Source organism: Poecile atricapillus, chromosome 1, assembly GCF_030490865.1.
Source record: "Poecile atricapillus isolate bPoeAtr1 chromosome 1, bPoeAtr1.hap1, whole genome shotgun sequence".
NCBI classification, from domain to species: Eukaryota; Metazoa; Chordata; class Aves; order Passeriformes; family Paridae; genus Poecile; species Poecile atricapillus.
In genome coordinates, this window is record NC_081249.1 from 38,969,652 (window position 1) to 38,991,554 (window position 21,903).

The 21,903-nt window shown below is 37.8% G+C and overlaps 1 protein-coding gene across 1 annotated transcript in view; it reads right to left on the reverse strand.

Annotated features, from left to right (window-relative positions):
- The window catches only part of PCCA (propionyl-CoA carboxylase subunit alpha), a 274,262-nt gene that overhangs the window by 44,139 nt on the left and 208,220 nt on the right, over positions 1-21,903 (reverse strand). Inside the window, exon 21 of the mRNA XM_058833148.1 lies at positions 14,759-14,812. Within this exon, the coding sequence (XP_058689131.1) occupies positions 14,759-14,812 (54 nt within the window). The remainder of the gene's footprint in view (positions 1-14,758; positions 14,813-21,903) is intronic.

Here is a 21,903-nt window from a genome sequence, read left to right on the forward strand (position 1 = left end):
GTGTGTAGCCAAGAATTTGGATATGAAAGGCACACCAGTAAACAAATGACCAAACCGGGCCACCACTACACAGACTGTAGTGCATGCTTGTTTTGAAAAAAAACTCCTCTGGCCCAAAGGACACTGTTTTATTTTACAAGCAGAATGTTAATGCGAAATTTTAGTTTGATTTTATCTCTCTCATCTAAGTACAAAAGAAAAGCTACATGCATTTTTGATAGACAGAGCCTACATTTGCTATTTTGTTTGTACAAAGAAAAGTGAAAAGGAAGAGAACATAAGAACCTCACAGCTAGTTGGCTTGGTAAAATGCTGCACCAAACCAAATTACTTTTTTACAGTTTTATTTGAACTACTACAGAGAATCAACAACCCTTATTCATAGCATTCATCCTTCTATCAGCATTCCCAGAATGAAAATTGAAACTTTAAGAATGTTATTGCTTTGTAGCAAATGTTCACTAGCTTCTACCATGGCAACTATCCCACAAAACCCTAGCAGGGCTAATCACAGTTCCCAAAGGTTTATTATCTTTCATATCAGGGAGGCATTCAAATGCAGTAAGGCTGCCTGGCAGCTAAGGCAGATATTGTCCTCACCCAAAAGAATTTTAATTTTAGCCTTGTACATTTGGTGAAAATACATTTCTGAAAATCAGAGAACATGCCAGCAAAAAGCTCACACCAGCTCCAGTGTGGGGCTTCTTGCTCCACAAAGAGGCATGGATGAGAACTGAGCAATGCCAGGGAGACTTCACTGAGTGCGTCAGGAAAGTCTCCCTAAGCTGGCCAGAAACCCAAGGGAAGGAAATGAGAGTGATTATGTACAGCTGAGCAAGCACAGTGCAGAGACTCCTAAATCAGTGATATGGTGTTCACTGCTGGTGTTCTGTGGTAAAAATGTTTACCATCTGTGTTACTCTCTCTTTGTTACGGACACTAATGGAGCCTTCAAACATAAAAGCGTGGGGGCAGGGAACAAAAACACAATCAAGCCAAAGTACTTGAAAATCACTTTTAGCTGTATATTACATGAGGAAATTCTGAGACAAAATGAAAAATGGATCGAAACCAAAACATGAGCACTTCCAGGCTGAGCTCTGCAGGGCTGCACAGCACTGGCTTACTCTGCCCTGGAGGTCTAGTTCTGAGCTATCAGGCACAGACAAATCCTTTAGGCACTGAGAGGTGGCTCTAGTTTGGACACAAGAAAGCAATGTACACTCCAATAACTGCAAAGTCTTTAGGCCTATGCTGAGCATGCCTGTGGCAGTGAGTTTCCTAGGAAGCCGCTGCATTTGTACAAAGTTTTTCTGCAGGGGAACTTCTCTGCTGCTGTCTCCTGCTGTTGAGAAGCCACAATGGCCTGGAGAGTATTACAGTCTGTAGTGAAGCCAAAAACTAATATATGCCATCAGTTTGCAGTGTGTGCATAAAACCAAGCATCTGACTCGCTCATGCTAGACATCTCACACTGCCATACATGAAAATTGGTGGAAATCACAGCCTTCAGCCTGACTTCCGTCTCAGATGGTTTTTCACTCTGCTTATCAAAATTTACAGATGGAAAATGAGTTCCAACAACCTGGTATCTCCACTACAACCTCAAGTAGTTGCCTCAATATGTCTTCTCACAGTCCCTCCCTCCCTCACTACCCAGGACACCGCAGGGAATGTATGGTGACAGGAGTCCACCCTGCTTCCTTTAAGCCCAAGGAAGTCAGCTAGTCTCAGACCCCCCTAATCCACTCAACAAGTAGCTATTGGGGTGCTTATTCCGAACCCTAGCACATCCAAATTCTTTGGCAGCCAGCCAGTGCCCAGTTTCAACAGAGCTGTCAGTAATTTGAGGCTAACTGCTCAACCCAGCATAGGCACATCAGCTGCACAAACAACACAAGATCATCTGTCAATGAGCATAATCCTTTTCCAGATGAGGTGTTTCAGGTACATTGTTACATCTCTCACATTACTGATGCCAGTTCAAATACAATTCTAGCAGAATGAGAGTGAACTTTGTGAACCACAAACCAAGCTAGCAAGAAGAAAATCAGAAGCAAAATAGCAGTTTGTTTTCTCTACAGCTGGAGGGGCCTCCCAGCAGTCTCATGATGCTGAAAATGGTCTTGGAACCAATTAGTGCAAACTGCCACATGACCAAAACTGAAATACCACAAACACCACAAGGATTTGAAAAATGCTTCAAGAAATGATGCAAAGGTGGAGGAGCTTCTGCAGCGCTGACAGACACCTGAAAAGAATACAAATGGATCAGTCTTGGACTCAAAATTCACCACTGCTAATACAGGGTCTCAGCAGATGAACCACTGAAGGTGGATCATTCAGCGATGGGCTTTTGAAAACTCCTGAATACAATACCACTACTGCACTCTGCTATATACCTACATCTCCACGACAAGTGTTCAGTCTTTTTCAGATTAGAAGTGGAGCTTCTGACCTCTCCTCAACTGGACACATCTCAGTGCAGTCACACAAGCTCTGGCAAAGAATGATTATTCTCTTTTACACTCAGCATTACCACAGATCTGGAATTGCTTGTCCTGATTTCTTCTTCATCTACACCACTTCTGTGTCACTGCCCAGTGCCCTGGGAACAGCCAAGAATTTGCAAATTACTGAACATATTGTCAGGATACAGAGTTCATAGAGATATTCAAAAGCCAATTGGACACAGCCCTGATGAGTCTGCTCTCATCGACCCTGCTTTGAAGGAGTGGGGGGTTCGCTTCAACCTCAAACATTCTATGACTACAGGAGCCGTCTCTGGCCTCTCTGAGTGTAAGCATGTTTGTAAAGTTACTGCACATGTAACACTGCAATTCTATTTGGCTACTGAAGATACGTTAGGAAACATTAATGTTCTGTGTTTTCATCTTGCTTGCAGCATGATTTTAAGGGTGGAAAAATTCACTGCCTCTCTAGCATCTTGGGACACTTCGTAACTTGGCAGAAGTTATATTCTACTTTACAGGACACCTGAGTACAGTTTGTGCCTCGCTAAAAGCCACCATTTGATACCATAAACAAGGCTGTTTCCATTATTGTGTATTCTTGTTCTCAGTGTGTCAAAATCAGGCTATGGAACAAATGCTTGTCAGAATGTAGCTGGGATCTTGATGCAGTGTCCAGATCTGGCTTAGGTACAGCAAGTACATAGGGTTGTGCTGCTTGCTGAGTATTTGTTAAATGTTAACAGTGGGCTTGGAACTTGCAAGGCTAAGGGAGGGCTTCCCTGCAGCTCCTTTATAACTAAAAGACAAACCCAGGGAGAAAAAAAAAAACCAAAACAACAGAAAACCCTCACAAAAAAACAAGGAACGCCCAAAGACTTGTAACAGAACGCTAATGTAAGTATTTTAAAACTCAAACATCTTTGTTTTTCCACATAAGCTGATGTCAAAGAAAGCAGCAAGTGAGAATTGCTTCTGAGGGCATGTCAAGAGAAGTTCTCTAAGGCAGGGAGGAGAAGGAGTTATAGTGGAAACACAGGACATTACAACAGCTTTCCTACCCATGGGGCTTTATGGCCTTGATTGAACATTTCTGTGGCCCACTCAGCACTGCTCTGTCACATACACTGAAGGTCTTTGGCACAGGGGCAGTTTGTTTCCACTGTCCTTACAATAGTGTGGGCTTGCATCCACGCTGCCCTGACCTCCCTTTTCTCTCTCCCTCCCCCTGATCAAACACCATTAGACGCAGGAAGAACCTTGTTGTGGTTCTCCTGCTCATAACACAATTTGCTATGTGAATACTTCCTGTGCACCCTGCCAACATGGCACCTCTCCAAGACATAAGACTGGTGTTTGGGAGATGGTCACACAAAGCATGATACTTCCTACTACCACTGCTCTGTCCTTCACCTTCCTTTGCCCTGCCGTGGGCAAGGACTATAAATATCAAGTGGCATGAATGAAACGAAGATGGAGACTGCCTGCGTGTACCAGGTGAGTGCTTGCAGCAGCATGGTTTGCTGTCCTTCAGATGGGCAGGGATGCACAGAGTCTTTTTTAAAACATCGTTCACATAATTTTCAATGTAGAAAAAGAAGAGAATTTATGTGAAACTTTAGTTGCATAAAAAAGTGAAATAAACTGTGTGTTGCTGCATGATAATTTCCCCTGTTATCTGCACAGAGATTTAAATGAATACTGGGAAAAATTTTAAGTGCTTCAAAATATAGACTTTACATGCTATGAAGAAAACTAATAAACAAAGGAACAACTTTTGTGTTACAAGAGCCCCTGGTATTTCCCCCCTCTCTAATACTTATATGTTAACTCCAGTAGCTACACGACTTGCTGATGCACAGCAATTTTTGTAAAGTTTACTCTTCTCCTAAATGTTACCTAGAGAAAGACATGAAAATTAACGTCAGATTCATACGATTATCTCTCTTCTCAATCCATGTATCTTTCTACAGGGGAAAAAAAGCCAAAAACAAAACCAAGAAAAAACCCCAAAATACAAATATGTCTAAAAGAATCTGACACAGGAAATACACAAGAGAAGCAATCTGAGAAAAGATGGAGAAAATAAATATGGCAGAAGAAACAAAGAAAGGATTACTAGAAAGAGGAAATGAAATATCAGTAAAAAGCTTTGACATGACATACAACAAAGTAATATAAAGCTTTAGTGATGAAAGCACTAACTTCAAGTAGAAGGAAATAAATTCTATCAAACGAGCCAACACAGAAGTGGACCATTTTAAAGACAGCATGGTTGAAGGTAACATTCTGAAGTTCATGAAAGCATGCAGAAAGAGGAACTGAAACCAGTTTTAGTTAAGAGACAAATCTTAACACAATCAAGGGTTTCAGCTGTGGGAACAAAAACGTATGAAATCCACGTAAAAGTCAACTGAGCGCATGACAACAGCACTTGGAGCCCCACACTGATTTCTGACCTGCTTCAAAGATCCATGCAGTCTGTTAAGTTTGACCTCTGACATGGTCTGAGAGCTGGTCTTTCCCTCAATGATAGTCCTGGCAGCACAGATACTTTAGCTCAGAGATAGCCAAAATGCAGTCAAACAGTCAAAAAATTAGAGTTATTCCATCAGTTCGTGGATTTAATTTATATCCTACTGTTTACTCATCTTTTGTTACATATTCTGTTGTTTTAACAATGGGGAACACAAAATTCACTTAAGTAATCTCTTTATTTGAACGTAGGCTATAACCTACAGTAATTATGAGCAGTATGTAGCAATATTTTCACTATTTAGGACAGGAAGTGAAAAATACCAAACACATCTAAAATTGCAATAGGGATTTGTGCAGACAGAAGGTAATTACACAAAGTGGACTTTGGCCAAGACTCTCAGAATATGAAGCAATCTCAGAACCTTGTGGAAATTACCATGGGATCTTTAATGATAAGTGGGCTAAATCTTCACTAAAATTGTCCTAAAAATCATGCCTTCTCTGACAGCATATTGCTACAGAGTGACAGGACCATTGTATTCCAAAATTAGATGGTATGTCCAGCACTACAGCACACAAGTGGAAAGTCAAAAACAAACAAAAAACCCCCCCAAAGCACAGTCATTTAAAAAACAGACCACGAGAAGACATCTCAAGTGTTTCACGTGCACAGAATTACTTGCTTCCCCCTCTAATTTATTTCAGATTAGTAAGAGATCCGTTATTTTAGGTCAGTGTTATGACAATGGAAGTATGCCAACTTAACCTTCATTTTCTTAATTAGCATTTAACAAGAAGCTTGTCCTCTTCTGGAAATATTTCCTTCCATAAGGAAGAATAACCTTGAACAGAAGACAAATCTAAGCCAAGGAAAAGAGAAAAATGAAACTGAAGCTCCAAATATATTTACATGTGTTTTAAATATATTTATTTACATACCCTTAAAATGTAAATAAAATAGATCTCAGTAAAAAATTCCTTCATCTCCCAGAAACAAGCAAAGCACTGTATCTGTATTCATAACTACTCTGGGGAAAGCCAACCACAAAAAATCTCCCTCTTTTACACATGCTCCCTTACCATGGACCATGTGCTCATGTAACTCATTGTTTATCTAGTCTGGAGATAAAAATGCCATGAAAAAGCAATCACAAGGCAGATGGCTGGTTTCACTAATCTGACCCTATTTCTTCCAAGTAAATCTAGTCTACAACAGTGATGCCCCAAATAATCCACCATTCCTATAATACTTAGATTTGCATATTTAGGTTAGAAATGCCTGGCATGGCTAGATTAAGATTTTCCCCCAGTAAAACAATGCTTTGTCATCAATTCTCCCCCAGAGACCAGGCAGATTCTTAAAGCAGACATGTCAACACACTGAAAACCTGAGTGAAAGCACACTCACAAAACAGTCTCACCAATGCTCACCTCTATAGGTGCAATGCCTTTTACTCTGTTTAAACCTGACTGTATAGAGTGACAAATGCAGAGATTCTCTCTGTAGCCGCCCCCACGATAACAGATGACAAGATGCAGCACAAGCTTCATCTCTTGCTAATTAAACGAATCAATTAAGAGACTATTGTTGCAACTGTGTAACTGCTGTTCTATAGTGGCAATAACAACCCCACGGGGAGGTCTTTTACTACATTAAAATGCTGTCCTCCACAACTCCATTTGATATTATTAGAAACAGTTATTTGCGCCTTGCTGTCATATTAGTAGCAAAGGCAAATTATGGAAATATGCAGACCAGAATGGTCCCAGTATGAGATCAGGTTTGGTTTTCAACCTCCAAGGGAACAATTGCTGAAATTCCAAAGTTCCCTAAAGTTCTTTAATGGAACTGATAAATCTATCAGCACAGCATCCATTTAGATTCTAGGTAAGGGTCACATATTTGCATACTTTCCTGCTAAGCTGATACAATTCAACTAGATAAATTATCATATTAAGTTTACCCTCCTGAGTTAAACTGATGGAGTTCAAAATTGTTTTCGATGGTTGTCATTAATCGCTGTTACATCCTAAATGCTCACTTTGAAATCTAATTGTGCTGGTGTACCAAGGGTCATATTAATAGCATTTTTAATGTTAAATCTTTGTAAAACATGTTTATTTTACTGATATTACCACTGAAGCCTAGATAGAAGACTAATGAGAAACAAAGTATATTTATTAACAATAAAAACTTCATTTAAAATTTACATTCAGAGACTTAAATTAGCTTTACTAACTTCATCATGCCTTTGCTTCATTAAGATTCCTGATTAAGCTTCGAAATCATATAAATTAATACCTCCTAAACAGTTCTTGGGTATATGCCAAAGTTGCAGACACCAAAAGGCTGTTCAAAAACATGGGCTACCTGTATGTTTAGTAAATACCTTCATAAGAAAATGCTTATCCTCACTATGAGGTAACAGTCTTGATATAGTTAAAAAAAAAACCCACCAACACTTCTTTGGCCAAATTGTGCAATTAATAATTATTTCAGTGGTAAATCATAGTCTACCAAAGTAAATCACCTGAGTTACACCTTTGGGTAAGCTGTCCACTTGTCTTCCAAGAAGTAACAGGCTAACCAACCAAGTTCAGTCTCCTTGTCCTTAATGTGTTACTGAGCTCAGTAAGAAACTTGTCAAATGAAGTATGGAAAATCAAAAATCCTAATTTTTCCACTGTTTATTTCTGAGGGATGAGGGGCCTTATTTATTATAAACAAAGACCACTATACTACAGATAGCACACACACTACAGAACCCACCAACATTAAGGACTGTTCATGGAAATCCTGACCTGCTTGTGATGTCATCACATATCTTTTCCCTGCAAATTAAAACTCCAATTGACAACAGATAAAATACCAAGATAAAAAACGAATGAATAGAAAGCAAAACATTAGAATTTAAATGCAATAGCCTACTTCCAGCCTGGTTTTGTAAGAACACAATGCTTGCAAAGCAGATTTCTGCCTCTCAATCCCCATTCCCAACTCCTTATCCAATTTGCACCCCCAAACACTATTTAAACTGCTGATCAATTTCAGCAAAATTGATTCAAAGAAAAGCTAAGTCCATCTACCTACAAGTACCATAGCTATGTTTTCACAACTCTTCTGAAGAGCACTGGCTCTGTTACAGAAACAAGACCAAAATCCATAGTCCAGCTGAGGGAAATTTGACAGCAGCCAATTAGGTATCCAACAAGCACCTATGCATCCTCATCTTCACCTTAGCACCACCACCTCTTGTTCAAGGAGATCTCAGGCAAAAATTACAAGACTTGTAATGTTGTTCTGGGGGAACTTGCAGCACTTCCGGTTTAAGTCACAGAAAGAAAATTTAGAAAGAACTCCAAGCACCTTCTTATTTCTCTTTCCAAAGGAACGTTGAGCAAGATTTCCAAAATATTCTGATTATTTTGACTTTAGGGACATGGCTTTTTATAACACTGGTACTTCTAAATCACTCAGGTGTTTCTGAGTTTACCCTCAGTGGACAGTTTCAATATATTCAGTATACATTCTGCTTTAAACCATGCAAGTAATAAATAAGAGAATTGAGATGTGAACAGCATATGTAGCTGTGTGACTGTACCTGATCATTCACACCTCATGGAATGGAAAAATTCTCACTGCTAAGTCCTAATGATGGTCATTACTTTCACAAGTGAAATCCTTGTTGTGTGAGTTACCCCCTTTCTACAGGATAGTGCAGCACACCTTGCTGCCAGTCTCAGGATTCTCATCATCCAGGTTCAAAAGGAAGTTATTGTTTCCAGACACAACTGCATGTTTTTTCTGTTGTCACCTTTTGCACTACTGAAATGCCACTGATGATAGTTCTACTACTAGAAGCACTGTGGTTCACAGTGCCTCTGAAAATGGATGAAAAGAAAATAAAACCTGTACAACAATACAATTCCCTTTAGATCAGCAGGGACCCTAATCTTAAGGCTTGTGAATAGGAAGAGCAAAGAAACCATTTTAAAAAAGACATTAACTTGCAAAATAATCACCTACTGGCCTATATTTATTTTCTTGCGGTTAGTACTCTATATATTCCAATAAATACCACCTGTGTAACCTCTTCAGGTCTTCAACCAATGTTTGAAAGTCTGCATAAATCTTCAGTATCTAATTTCAGAAACAGCATATATAGAAAGAAAAGCATAAAGAAAGAAAAGAACTTGTTAAGAACTGCAGTGATTTCTAAGGGTGAAAGAAGCAGGTTGTTAAACATTTGTCATTGTGAGCTGAATCACTCATACAGCCAAAGCTTTAAATGCAGGGAGAAGGAAAAAAGGAGGAGGAAGCTGTCTGCTGATGAGATTATACACAGATTGCAGGGTTTCATGACAATTTGCAAGCCTCAGTAATGGGACAAAAAGTTGGAAGTTTGCTGTTGAAGCAAAAGCAGCTAAGCCATGGCAAGAGGGAGCAGAAGGGAGAATCAGCAGTGAGAAAAGTTAGTATACTGGCCTGTAACTCCTAAGATTACCTTAGATACATAACTAAAAGAAGAAAATACAGTAAGACAGGAGCAAAGGTGAAGATTTTGAGGACTGCCTTTATGTAAAGCTCTCCATTTCTGACTGCCATGAACAGGATATAGAACTAACAACCCTGAATGCATATGGAATTTCCCCTTGCCAATCTATCTCAAAGTAGCTAAAACCCAAAACTCATTAGTACTAACTGTGATTACTGCTGCACTAGAATATATGCCAGCCATGCTAAAAAGTACAGCCAGGGCTTGACAGAGACTACTTTTCCTAAATCCAGTATTCTCGAGCTGGAATTTGCAGAACTGGTTGCAGTGATGGGCGTCAGGAATATTTTAAATGGGTTTGCAAAAAGGCTGAAGAAAAGGACATGTAGTATCAACAGCCTAATAGTAATCATAAGTGAGCATAAACTACCACAGCAAAACTTCAAATATTATGTAAATCAAAGGTGGCAAAAAGCACTCCATTGGTGATCAGCAATGTAAAAACCTCCACTGAGATGAATCAATCAAGAAAAAAGTGCTAGGAAACTCAGAAAGCACCTAAAGATGGCTTGACTCTTAAGCCAGAGCAATTCCAATCTGTTCCATGTGGTTTCCTACGTTGTGTTCCCCTATATTGTTATGTAATATACTGAGCAGTATGTCATGTATGTGTTCTTTCATCACTCCTCGGAAGAAAAAATGTAACAGTTTATATTTCTGCTGTGATGTTAGAGAGTATCAAAGAAACAGGATAAATGATGTGCAGAGGATAGGGACCATCTCTTTTGAGGAAAGTGATCCATTGGGTCAGCAGAGCATCACTGTCAAGCATGGCCTTCAGCCCAAAGCTGACAATGGCATTACAGACACGATGGAGCCAGGCTGCTCATTATCTGAACATACACAGCTTCTTTATTTCTAATTCCACACACAGTCTAGAATGCGTTTAATGCTTGCACAATAATCTGCAGTTCTCTATATACTCACAGCTTTCTTAGTGTTAAAGGCTGCCTGCCCAGACGTATTTCATTGCTGAAGTCCAGCTGAGAGGCCTGAATAACCAACAAATGACTGGGGCCAGCAGTGGGCCAGCCAGAAACATTCCTCTCACGTAAGAGAACAGAAGGTGGAATGAAAAGACAAAAGACACAACAGAAAACGGAGGGTAATTAGAAAGACAGGAAGGAAGGTTGGACTTTGGTCTTCTGAGTACCCAAACACCCAGTTTTTTTGTATTGAAGAGGATGAAGCAGAAACTCAGTGTACGGATCTTAGTGTTTTTCTACAGATTTTATGTATGTGTTTTATATGATCTTTACATCTAGAGAACAAGTCCTGTGAGGAGCGGCTGAAGGAGATGGGGTTGTTTAGCCTGGACAAAAGGAGGCTCAAGGGGGACTTTCACACTCTACAAATGCCTGAAAGGAGGTTGTAGCCAAGTGGGGACTGGTCTCTTCTCTCAGGTAACAAGCGATGAGAGAAAACTGCCTCAAGCTGCACCAGGGGATGTTTAGATGAAATATTTAGAAAAATTTCTTCGCAAAAAGGGTTGTCAAACATTGAACAGGCTGCCCAGGAAAGTGGTGCAGTCACTGTCTCTGAAGGTATTTAATAGACATGTAGACATAGCACTTGTGGACATGGTTTAGCGGTGGATTTGACAGTGTTGGGTTAATGGTTGGAACTGATCATCCCGGAGATCTTTTTACAATCTAAACAATTCAGTGATTTTATGTTTTTGACAAACCTACTTCTGTGAGCTGCCTACATACAGGAGACACCTCATAAAGGACTGCTTCCTTATTCCTGCACTCTTGCTTTTGGGCACAGTTTTGGACATTAATCTGAATCATGTACTATCTTGCTTCCTTCTTCTTTGTACAATATATAGCACAACCAGATTACTTGCTGTTATGGTAATATGTGGTATGTGTAATATGGTATGTGCTATTAATAAATACACTATCTGAATAAATCTAGCATGAAGTGGCAAAATAGCAGGACTCCATCAGCACACCACATCTAGTGACATTCATCAGAGGGGACAAATGAGCAAAAACTCATGTAAAATCTCAATTACAGCAATAATCCAGGATCTCCTCTGCAATAAGTCAGTGAGGATTCAAAATGCTATCCTCACAAGAAAATTAAACCAAACCAGTGGAATTTCCCATTCAACAACTATTTCTTACAGCTACAAAGTTGCTTGCTCCTCAGGCAGAAACATCCTCGTACATCTTCCAAAGGCGCAAGTCCATATCATATCAGAGACTCAAAACCCTCTATCAAAAAACAATTTGGAGAAAATAAGCTATCTAATGCCACTACAGATTGGAGAGAAAAGAAACGCTCAAGTAGCAATGAATTTCTACACATGATCAGAACCAAAAAAAAAATATTATTACAAATCCATGTAGACCCCCAAGTGATGCTAACAGTATGCACTCAAAGCTATGATATCACTGGAGAAAGCAACATGATTTTTCCTGTTCTCCTCTAAAATAACGGAAATATGCCGCTACACCAACAGAAACATTCATCTTACTGTCCAGATGTTTACCATATGCTATGCAGCAAAATTCATATTATACTGTTGTCTTTCATCTGCAACGCAGCCTTCTATGTCCTCCACCTAACTAACTGGAACTGCCAGGATATTTCTAATAGAGAAGCACAGATTTCACTTCCCCTCAGAGTGTCAGCTGCCTTCCTAAAGCAGGGCTTGTGTTTTGTCAAAATTCAGCAGCAGAGTTGTTTCTACAGCCCAATGTCAAAAAATCAAGTGAAGCCATTTATTGAAGCTGATGCCTTCCTGACAAGCCAAGCAAGCTGTGCTCCTTACAAGATGGTTCTAAAAATACATTCTGCTGGACAGGTCAGTGGTCTGTGCACTCTATAGCACCATGCTGCCTGCTACCACTGGAATGCCATCAACATTTGCCCTGCTCAAAAGGAACACAGAATGCTCAGTTATCCTTTATGTTTGCTACTAAAAAAAAAAAAAAAAAAGTAGAGAAGTAACTTTGCAAGCAGTTTATTATTATGAAAACAATATATTATAAAAACTGTAATAGGCAATCAAGAGTCTTTTGCTGCTAAATTTTCCTTTCAAACACTTCCTAAGTCAACTGCACTTAGCAAGGCCTTGATAAGAAATAAATGGTGAACTCAAAATGTATTTCTAGGGACTTCATTAAGGTAACATTTTCTTTGTTTGAACATTTACATTTGTGTATGTGCACATGTATACATACACAGACTCTGCATCTGTGTGTGCAACGATTTGTAGTGGATATCATTGTAACTTCCCTCCCATTACCTAAACTGAGTATATTATGTGTAAATCAGAACAGTACAAGGATGTTAAACAAGTGAAGGACAAATGAAAAATCAGGACTTAGGGGAAAGGAGGACAGTGGGCTAGAAGAACTGAGAGAAGCACAAGCACAGACTGGATTCTATGGGAAAACTATGGATTCTATTGGTATTGGAACAAACCCTGGGAAGTAGACTTCATTACTGTTTCTCTACCCTGATTGCTGAAGTTGTCTCTCTGGGTTTGATCAGCAAGACATGCATAATTTATATTAAATAAAATAATCTCAGAGTACTCAAGGCTTTTCTGTTTAGTCCTCCTGAGAATTTTAGTTGTAATCACATACTTCATTTCCCCAAATAACTAGGATTCAATAAACACACATGAGCTAGTCAGTAAGATCTAACATGTATTACAATCCATTAGCTGTTTCATCATCTTTTTTTTTAAAGCTAAAAGCACATCAATTCTAGTCCCTCTTTTATAATCTTTTCCTGTTGCACAAGGCCCAGAACATGAGTTCTGGTGTGTAAGACCAAGTTCAAGGCACTTCTAACAAAAGAATACAAAATATTTTCATATCTAATTTGAACAGTTTTAATATTTAATGTCACTAAATACACAATCAGAATTTTCCCTGCTACAGCACCCACTTAGAGAGAAATCAATTAAAATCTAGTCAGTATTATCAAGCTGCATTTGTGTTTGTATCTTATCTACTTGGAGTAATTATTTTCCTCTCACACAAAGACTGTCTGATCAGCCACCTAGCAGCACTCTCACATACACAGGTTGCAACTCCAGAGCTGAAGCATCATCATAAATACAACAGTGCAGAACAAAACTTCATTTTTATGTCTTTATGCTACTGCTACTCTGCTTGTTATTAAGACAAGCAAATAAGTATGCATAGACAGAGATGTATTTATAGGAGTAATAAATATATGGGGCACTTTTCATTTATAAAAACAAACGTGTAAGGTAAAAACATAAATGCAAGGTATTCTTGTTACTTTTACCATGTTACACCTTACCAACAATGGCTTCATAGAACTTAGAGAAAAACTAATCACAAGTAGAATGAAAGCATGATCATATGCAATCCTAATCCACTTACGTCCAAAACAAATAGTGCACAAAGATGTTAGGACTAAATTCTAAATGGAATGTTCCATTCCTAGGCTTTTCACTGCTATTATCACTACAGTGAAATCTATTGGCAGCAAGCAGGTAAACTCACTTTAGAGGATACTTCAATTTTTTTTCATTTTCAGAACTATTTTTAGATGCATATGGAACTTGGAAAAATTCAGTGGCTGCATTTCAACCATGCAAATCACAGAACTAGAAGTTGCTTCAATCATATGTATGTTTATAAGCATCCATGACCTAACAAAAAACTTGTGTATTATACATGACTATCCCACAGAACAATTTTATAGATTAAATTCTGTCTAATGATAAAAATCTGATTAGAATTTTAGGCACCCTCCTATCCAGCAAACAAAAACTGAGAGAACTACAGAGTACCAAATCTGGTTAGAGTGAGAAAACAACAGCACTCTTTGCATTACTAAACAGTTTTTCCTAAGACAGTTACTGGGATATCCACTCTGGAATCTAGGGGTGTGTGATACAGTGAAGCAATAGAGATCAGAAAGTTGATGTGGTGAGGAAGACTGGGATTGATCCTGATGTGCACCAAACCTCAGTATATTGCAATAACCTTACAAATCTACAATCAGCTACTTTTAGATCCCCTCTAAATGAAAGAGATGCAGACTTGAATCAATAAAAAGGTAGGACACAGAAAATGTGCCTTGGAAGTTAGCTTCATTCGGCCTACATTCACCTGCTAAACTCAGAATATTTACACATAATACTGACCCCCATAACTACAAGTGTAAATGTACTAGAAGGGTAATTTAGCTACTTTCTGCTTACATTATGTTCTTCTACCAACTTAACTCTTTTCATTACAGTTATTACATGCTTACCACTGTGCCTAGAAACTGAATGCTTGTCTCTCCAGAGGCATTCCGAGAAATCCGCTGAAAAACACAAATGTAAGAATTGATTAAAATTGATTAAACTCAAAATTTGTAACCATTCCATTTTCTTTGTCACATCACTGTAAAGTAATCAAAAATAACTGAATACATAAATCTATACATAAAATAGATAAAATAATTTCCTTCAACAGAAGTACTTGAAGTCTAAATCATACTTCATCTCAGACTTTGGTTTTAGTTCAGTCGACTCAATAAAATTTATTTTTGAAGGACAATGAAGGCAAATATGGCCAAGTGCAACACAGAGCAACCTTGTGCTTGAATGTCATGAATAATGAGGCTTCTGTCATCTCTGTGATTCTGTATTCCTGTTACTCACATTTAGTATTATCTTCATTCTCTCCTAATGAGAGACATTTTAATCTCTTTTTAAAATGCAAACCTCCAATGATGCTACTTTGAAAACAGAAAAAAAAAAATGACCTTATGAAATGTCTGGTCACCTACTGTGGTTCAGGAGTTGATTGAAGTTATTAAAGAGTCTTCAAATATTACATTGTCAGTAAGCAGCAAGACAATGCAAGAGAAAATATATTACTGGTTTCACACAGTATTAAACATAATTTAAATATGCAAAACATATAAAGAATTCTTTCTTCCTGTGAATCGTTTTCTCCTTCAGCATCCAAAGTTTTTTCTCACATTTCACTCCTAATACTTAAGCTATGGCCCACATAGGTCCCAACTCAAGGAACACAGCCCTTATTTTAAACAATGCCAAGTGTACATAAAAGTAGTAAAGCACAGATTTGAGAAGATGAGCATCATTGCAAAGAACTGCATAGAAATCTCCACACCTTAAAGAAAAAAAATCATAATAACAGGGCTGCAAATAATCCTGAGAGATCTTCTAGCCTAATGCTCCCAGCAGAATCAAAAACACCAGTGTAACTCCCAAGTGACGTGTTTCTGACTCATTTTCAAAAGATTTCAATTGCAAAAATTTCAGTCTCCCTAAGCAATTTATCCAGTGTTCTGCATCTTTATCATAAGGAAGTTTTTTCTTAATATTTGATTAAAAATAACCCTCATATTAATTCTCATCTTTTTCATTACACACAGGAAACACAGATTATTCCCTTCCTTTCTACAACTGCCTCCAGGTATATGAAGAGCCGTGATCATGGCTCCCCTAAGTCTTGTCTTGTGTAGATCAAATGAGAAAGTGCTACAAAACAATAGCCAGATATCCCCCAAAACAATTTTAATAGCAATAAATTAAATCCTGGACCCTTTTCACTAATGGTGCATGTTCCTCAGCTACACTTTATGAAGTAATAATTACTACAGCCCAAACATGCTTATTTTTTGACTTAACAGGTCACATACTGACATTGCAATCTGTACAATCATATGAAAACAAAGGGTGATGTGCCAGAGCCTGACATACTTCAACAATAATGATTAATGGAATGGAAAATATGGGAAATAAAATTTCATACAAAACCTGACGTTTACTTTTATAAAGGAAACAGGAATATACACTTTTCCCACAGTCTAGGATAAACACAATCAGGTTTTGGAAACCACAAAGAAGAACAAAGTACCGGCTGCCTACAATGAATGAACCGCATGCCAAAACAAACAAGTCCCAACCACTTGATAAGCTGTCAGAAAATGGCAAGCCGAAAAAAATTAAAGGATTTAATTTCTTTTTTTCCTGGAATGCCCTCCACCCTCGTTAGAGTTCTGTCACTTATTGTGCTACCCTTTTGTCCGCTTTCAAGGGTCATTAGAGACCTTTTCATGTCCTAATAAAAATTCCATTTTTTTGGCTAATCTCCCTGTCACACAGAAAAACACAACTTAAAAAACAAAACAAAACGAAAAATAGAGCCTTTTGTCATTTTCTTTAAAGGCTTTCAGAGCAATTCCAGGTATCTTGACAACTTGACTTACTTTTCACAACTGAAAATAAAATCATTAAAGTATTTCTTCACACATATTTTCTTTATTTGCAGCCAAATAAGCTAGCATAGCAAAAACCAAGCCCTTTCAAAAATAATTTAATAACTTTAATAAAGCCAAATAAATATATATATAAAGAAGGCACTTTCTAAAGCCTCAGCCTCAAGAGAAGACAAAGATATCAGCAGCATTTTTCCTGCCCTGACACTGTTGGAGCACACTGGCATCACACTATAGCAGTTCCTCACTGCTACTGTTTGCTGCGTCCAAAACACAAAGCATTGCATTCAGTGTCGATTACATTTGAAGTCAGTGGAAGCACTAAAATCTATCTCTTAAAATAACATCTGGGGGGCAGTGGGGGAGGAATAATGGGGAAGGTGAAGAAAATAGTTAAGAAACAGAGGGGAAAAAGAAATTTCCCTCACGGGTGTATGTAAAGACCAAAAAGAAGAAAGAAAGGTAGAGAAATTCTCCAAGTCACAAAACATACATTACAGCAAGACCAAAAAGAAAACTGCCAGGCTTTTGAGAACAGTGCTACAAAAGAAGTCAGAACATTATCATAATTAATGTTTCAAATTACAGTAAATAAATTTCAGCTATTAGATGTGATTAGATTTTTCTGAAAAGAGTTATTTCTGTTCCACTGGCAGGCTTGTGTTTCTGGGATTTGTAAATGTAATTGATGTTTTCAAGAAAATGAAAGGACATGGTTAACAATTATTCTTTTATTTCCCACCTCTTTAGAAAAAGGACCAGTCTCCAGTTTCTCTTGTAAAGTTAGATATTTACATGTTCTATACCTCATAATAGATGGTTTCATATTGCATGTGATAGCAGGAAAGTAATCAAATAGAGGTAAAAATAAAGAATAGCCAATTATAGGCATTGTCATTGCTCTCCTAACAAATTGCAAATTATTTGCTAGGAGGTTTACACCAAAAAGGCAAGGGAAATTTATCATTTGTTCAAAAACAAAGCATCCTTATGTGCTTACCTGCCAATACAGTAAAATTACATAGTTGACATAAATTATACGATCTTAAATATAACCGATTTCTTTTCTGGTTGATTCAGAGCACAGAGCTTCAGACTAACTTAATTAGTATCACGTGAGTTAAAAGTGTATTTTTCTTTCCTTATGAGAAAGTAATAAGCTAACTCAAATCTGAAAAAAAATCACAACTTCAAAAAATCCATCTGCAGTCTCAAAGCTGTCAAATGGGTGTGAGTGTTACATAAATATTATATGTATTTCTACACACACAGGTTACAGTATGTTATACTGCATATGCTATGTATATACAAACAAAATGCTTATGCACACATGTAAAAATAGAGAAGTGTATACAATCATACAAAATGTTTGAGTCTCCTCCTCTAGCTTGTGTATTCTATACCACAGTCATTTCACAAATAATCATTTTAATCTGTAAATCCCAGTAAATTAGAAGATGTTAGTGTGATATGACTTTAAATTCTTCTGCTTTGCCATAGAAAATTATTTCCACTTAGTTGGGTATCAATGATGTATTCATTGTAAGATGCAGTAGGGTTAAAACCAGCTTTGCATTAAGCCTGTAATGGATGAGCACTAGCAGATAAAAATGGTAACAACCTTTACATGAAGAAAGATAAAGCAGCTCAAGAAAACATAAAATATATAGTACTGAAAGACATTCCTAATTGACATTATTAGACAACAACAAGATCTTAGAATATTTTCCACAAATCTTCTGGTCTCTAAGACTGTCCAAGTTACTAGAATGGAGCAGCTACAGAGAAGGAATGATACAAAAACAAAGAAATTCCAACAGACCAAAAGCAAATTTTTTTTTTTACAAATGAAGAAGTAAGCAAAGACTGACCCAAAGTCAGAATTAATTTGGACTGGCAAAGGGAATCAGATAAATACATACACAACCTTCTCAAACACAATTATCTTGAACTGCTATATATTGGCTTAATTTGATAAAAGTAAAAAATGGAGACCATTTCTTTATTTCTGGAGACAGAAAACACAGATTGTCACTCAGTCAATGTTTTTTGCAATATTTTCAAGCTATGGTATGACTACTCCCAGTTGGATAACATGTACCAAACCAAAACCAAAATTACAAGCCCAGAAAATTTATGGCTAGGCTACAGATAAAATTTTGAGCAAAACATTGGTAGTTTCTCAGCATGGTGCTGTTTTTCAGAATGCAGAATTTCTTGCAGCCCAGCCCCTATTGCTTCATTTCAACTGCTCAGTAACAAAAATTCTGAACATCTTACGCCAGGAATTTCAAATGGAGGATGCTATCCACTTTTTGGTGAATATTTATAAATTCTTCAAAATTCCACCTAACAAAACACAGGCCAGAATCATCCCCAGATAGGTTTAATTAAAAAATAAGTTACTCCCACAATAGGGAAGTCAGGGACAAAAAACCCACATTATTTCACCTTGTAAAGTTCTAACAGATTACTTTGCTAGTACTAAATCTATGAGATTTTCTGTACATGAGGGTGCTTGGGCATCTGCAAAGCTCCATCTTCCAACCATGTCACTCCTACCTTTGGAGTCCCACAGTTAGGTCAGAAGGGAGGAAAAGGCTGCAGACATAGCTGTGAAACCTTTAAGTCATCCTCTTAATAAAAAGGGGTGATTAATTTAATCTTATCAGTCTCCTTTTCTCTCTCCTTCTAGAAAGCAGAACTTCATTTCAGCACTGCCTTTCCACCATGCAAAATCCCAGCTGAGGGATGTAATCCCAGACCAGAAATGTGACCAAGATTTGTATTATGCTGGAATCTGTCTATATTGCACTGCATGCTCAGACCTGCTCAGACCTGCTCACCCTCACAAGCCTTTCCTCTTCAGGAATGACCCTACTTTTTCACAATTTAACATTCTGCACTGGTGGTGCCATCATTTTCTCCCCTTAGAGCACGGAAGTTAGTCCTCCCCTTACAGATGGGAAGTTATCGTGATTTTATGCACTGCTCTACCCTTAGCCATTACCAGCTTCAGTTCACACTTTATAGTAAATGAAGGCTCAGTGAGTTGTTCTTCCTTAGGGCATGTCCACATTTCCCAGGTTCTTACAAGGGCAGCAATCATCCAGTGGGGAAAGGGATAATCAAGTGCTTTATGTGAAGCGTTTTGACTTGTGAAAGATACCTAAGAGTGATGTTAGTGGCACTGTGATGAAGTAGTCTTTCCCATTAGAAGGAATCCTGCCAGAACGCTGAAATACTGGCCTCCCCTGGCACCTGGTGCAAGCTACCTCAGTCCCTTTCCAGGGACTAAATGGAATCTGTTCCCAAACAGTACAAATATAGATGTTAAAGACAGGGTGAGTGGCTTACAGGGCATCAATCCACACAGATAATTGTGCAGGTGCAGTTTCTAAGAGGCTGAGGCACTGTATCACTACTTTTTAGGAGTTCTCTTAATGCCTGGGATTCAATTGCAGTAGATGATTGGGAATTTCTCTCCTCCCATAAACAGAAAAATAGAAACACAGATCCTTGCCAATATTTCTTTATGTGATTCTTTATGTCATCCAATGTGACTGTTACTTGTTACTTCTTTTTTGCAAAGTTTTTTTTTTTTTCTATTAAAACCACTGCAGGTATGCTATTACCTATACAGAGAGAGCCTTCTAAGTATGTTCATGTGTTTCTTTAATCCTCTGAGATGGGTAGGTGTTACAAAGAAGTAGATGACAGGTCTTAAAACTAACAAAAAAGAAAAAATCAAAACAAGATAAACAAACAAAAAACCACACAATCCCATCCTCCCCAATAACAACAACCAAAAAAAACCCTCAAAAAACAAAAACTCCACAGAAAATACTGTTTATTTGGTGTTGGTAAAAAATTAATCTAAAGGACATTTACTTCAGCCCAATATTTACAACAATACAGTAATTAGGTATTTAGTCTTCTCTGTGAACTTCTAAATTTTTGCTGTTACAACATTAAATCACAACATGACTAGAACTTCTGGAAGGTTTACCCTTGTTTTGGCATGCCATGATACATCTTGCTTCTATAAGGGGGGAATTATGCAGTCAAAATGCTGCCATGTGATTCAAGATCTGATAATGTCTGTGACTGACCTGAGAAAAATTCCTGACAGGATCCATAGTCCTTTCTCACTCTTATGTCCCACATCTTCCTTCCTCTTTGCTCTCTGAATATGTTACCATGTTCAAGAGAACAATTTCTCATCTTTCAGGGTTAAGAGATCATAAAACTATAATGTTTGTCAGCAACTGAATGCTTTGGTCCTTGGACACATACAGAATCCTCATAGTTATTCATCCTGAATATTGTTTGTCTTGAAAATGTATAGCTCCAAGAGGAAATAAAAAGGGCATAAGATACCATGACAACTAATGTTACTTGATTAACATCTCAAGTAAGACAGGATAAAACTAATCCCATTTCAGAGGGATTGATGAAACATATCAGTTGATCACTCCTTTCCTTTATGAATGAGAAAAAGGAAGTATAATCATTTTCATTAAAGAATTGATAAAGGTAGTTCTTCAAGCTGTAGCTTTTATTCCCTTTAATTTTTCCCTTCCATTCAGACATTCTGCACTTGAACCATGGGGAAGAAGTCTGTACCAGATTTGGCTAGGTTACCAATAAATGGAACAGGCTGAAAAAAAAACCAGGCAGTGAGCTACAGGTTAATCAGTGCTGGCCATCAGGAATTCCGTGCTGGGGCTCACACTGGATTTTCTCTAACCCAGAAGTACAGTATATGGGTATAGGATAACCAAATGTCTGCACATCATTTTGAGTCCTTCTTCTGGAGACAACCTAGGCAAGAGTAATTTTGAAATCATGGTTAAAGGACAACAGCAGAATATGTGCAGTAATTGCACAGCACTAAAAAATGGACTGTCAAGCAGTCATGAACACTGCTCACTAAACCTTCCCAAAATAATTTCCAGGAGTTAAGAAAATAAGTGTTCTGAGGTAATGGTACTTTAGATTGAAAACCTATATAATGTATCCTATCATTATCACAGATTACATCTGAGATCTCAAAACAGCAACATGACAAAAAGGTAATTTTTCTTATAAAAGTAAAAAAATTACACATATGAAAAAAGTCTCTAAAGAGTTGTAGGAAATGAATACTTGGGCAAAGGCTT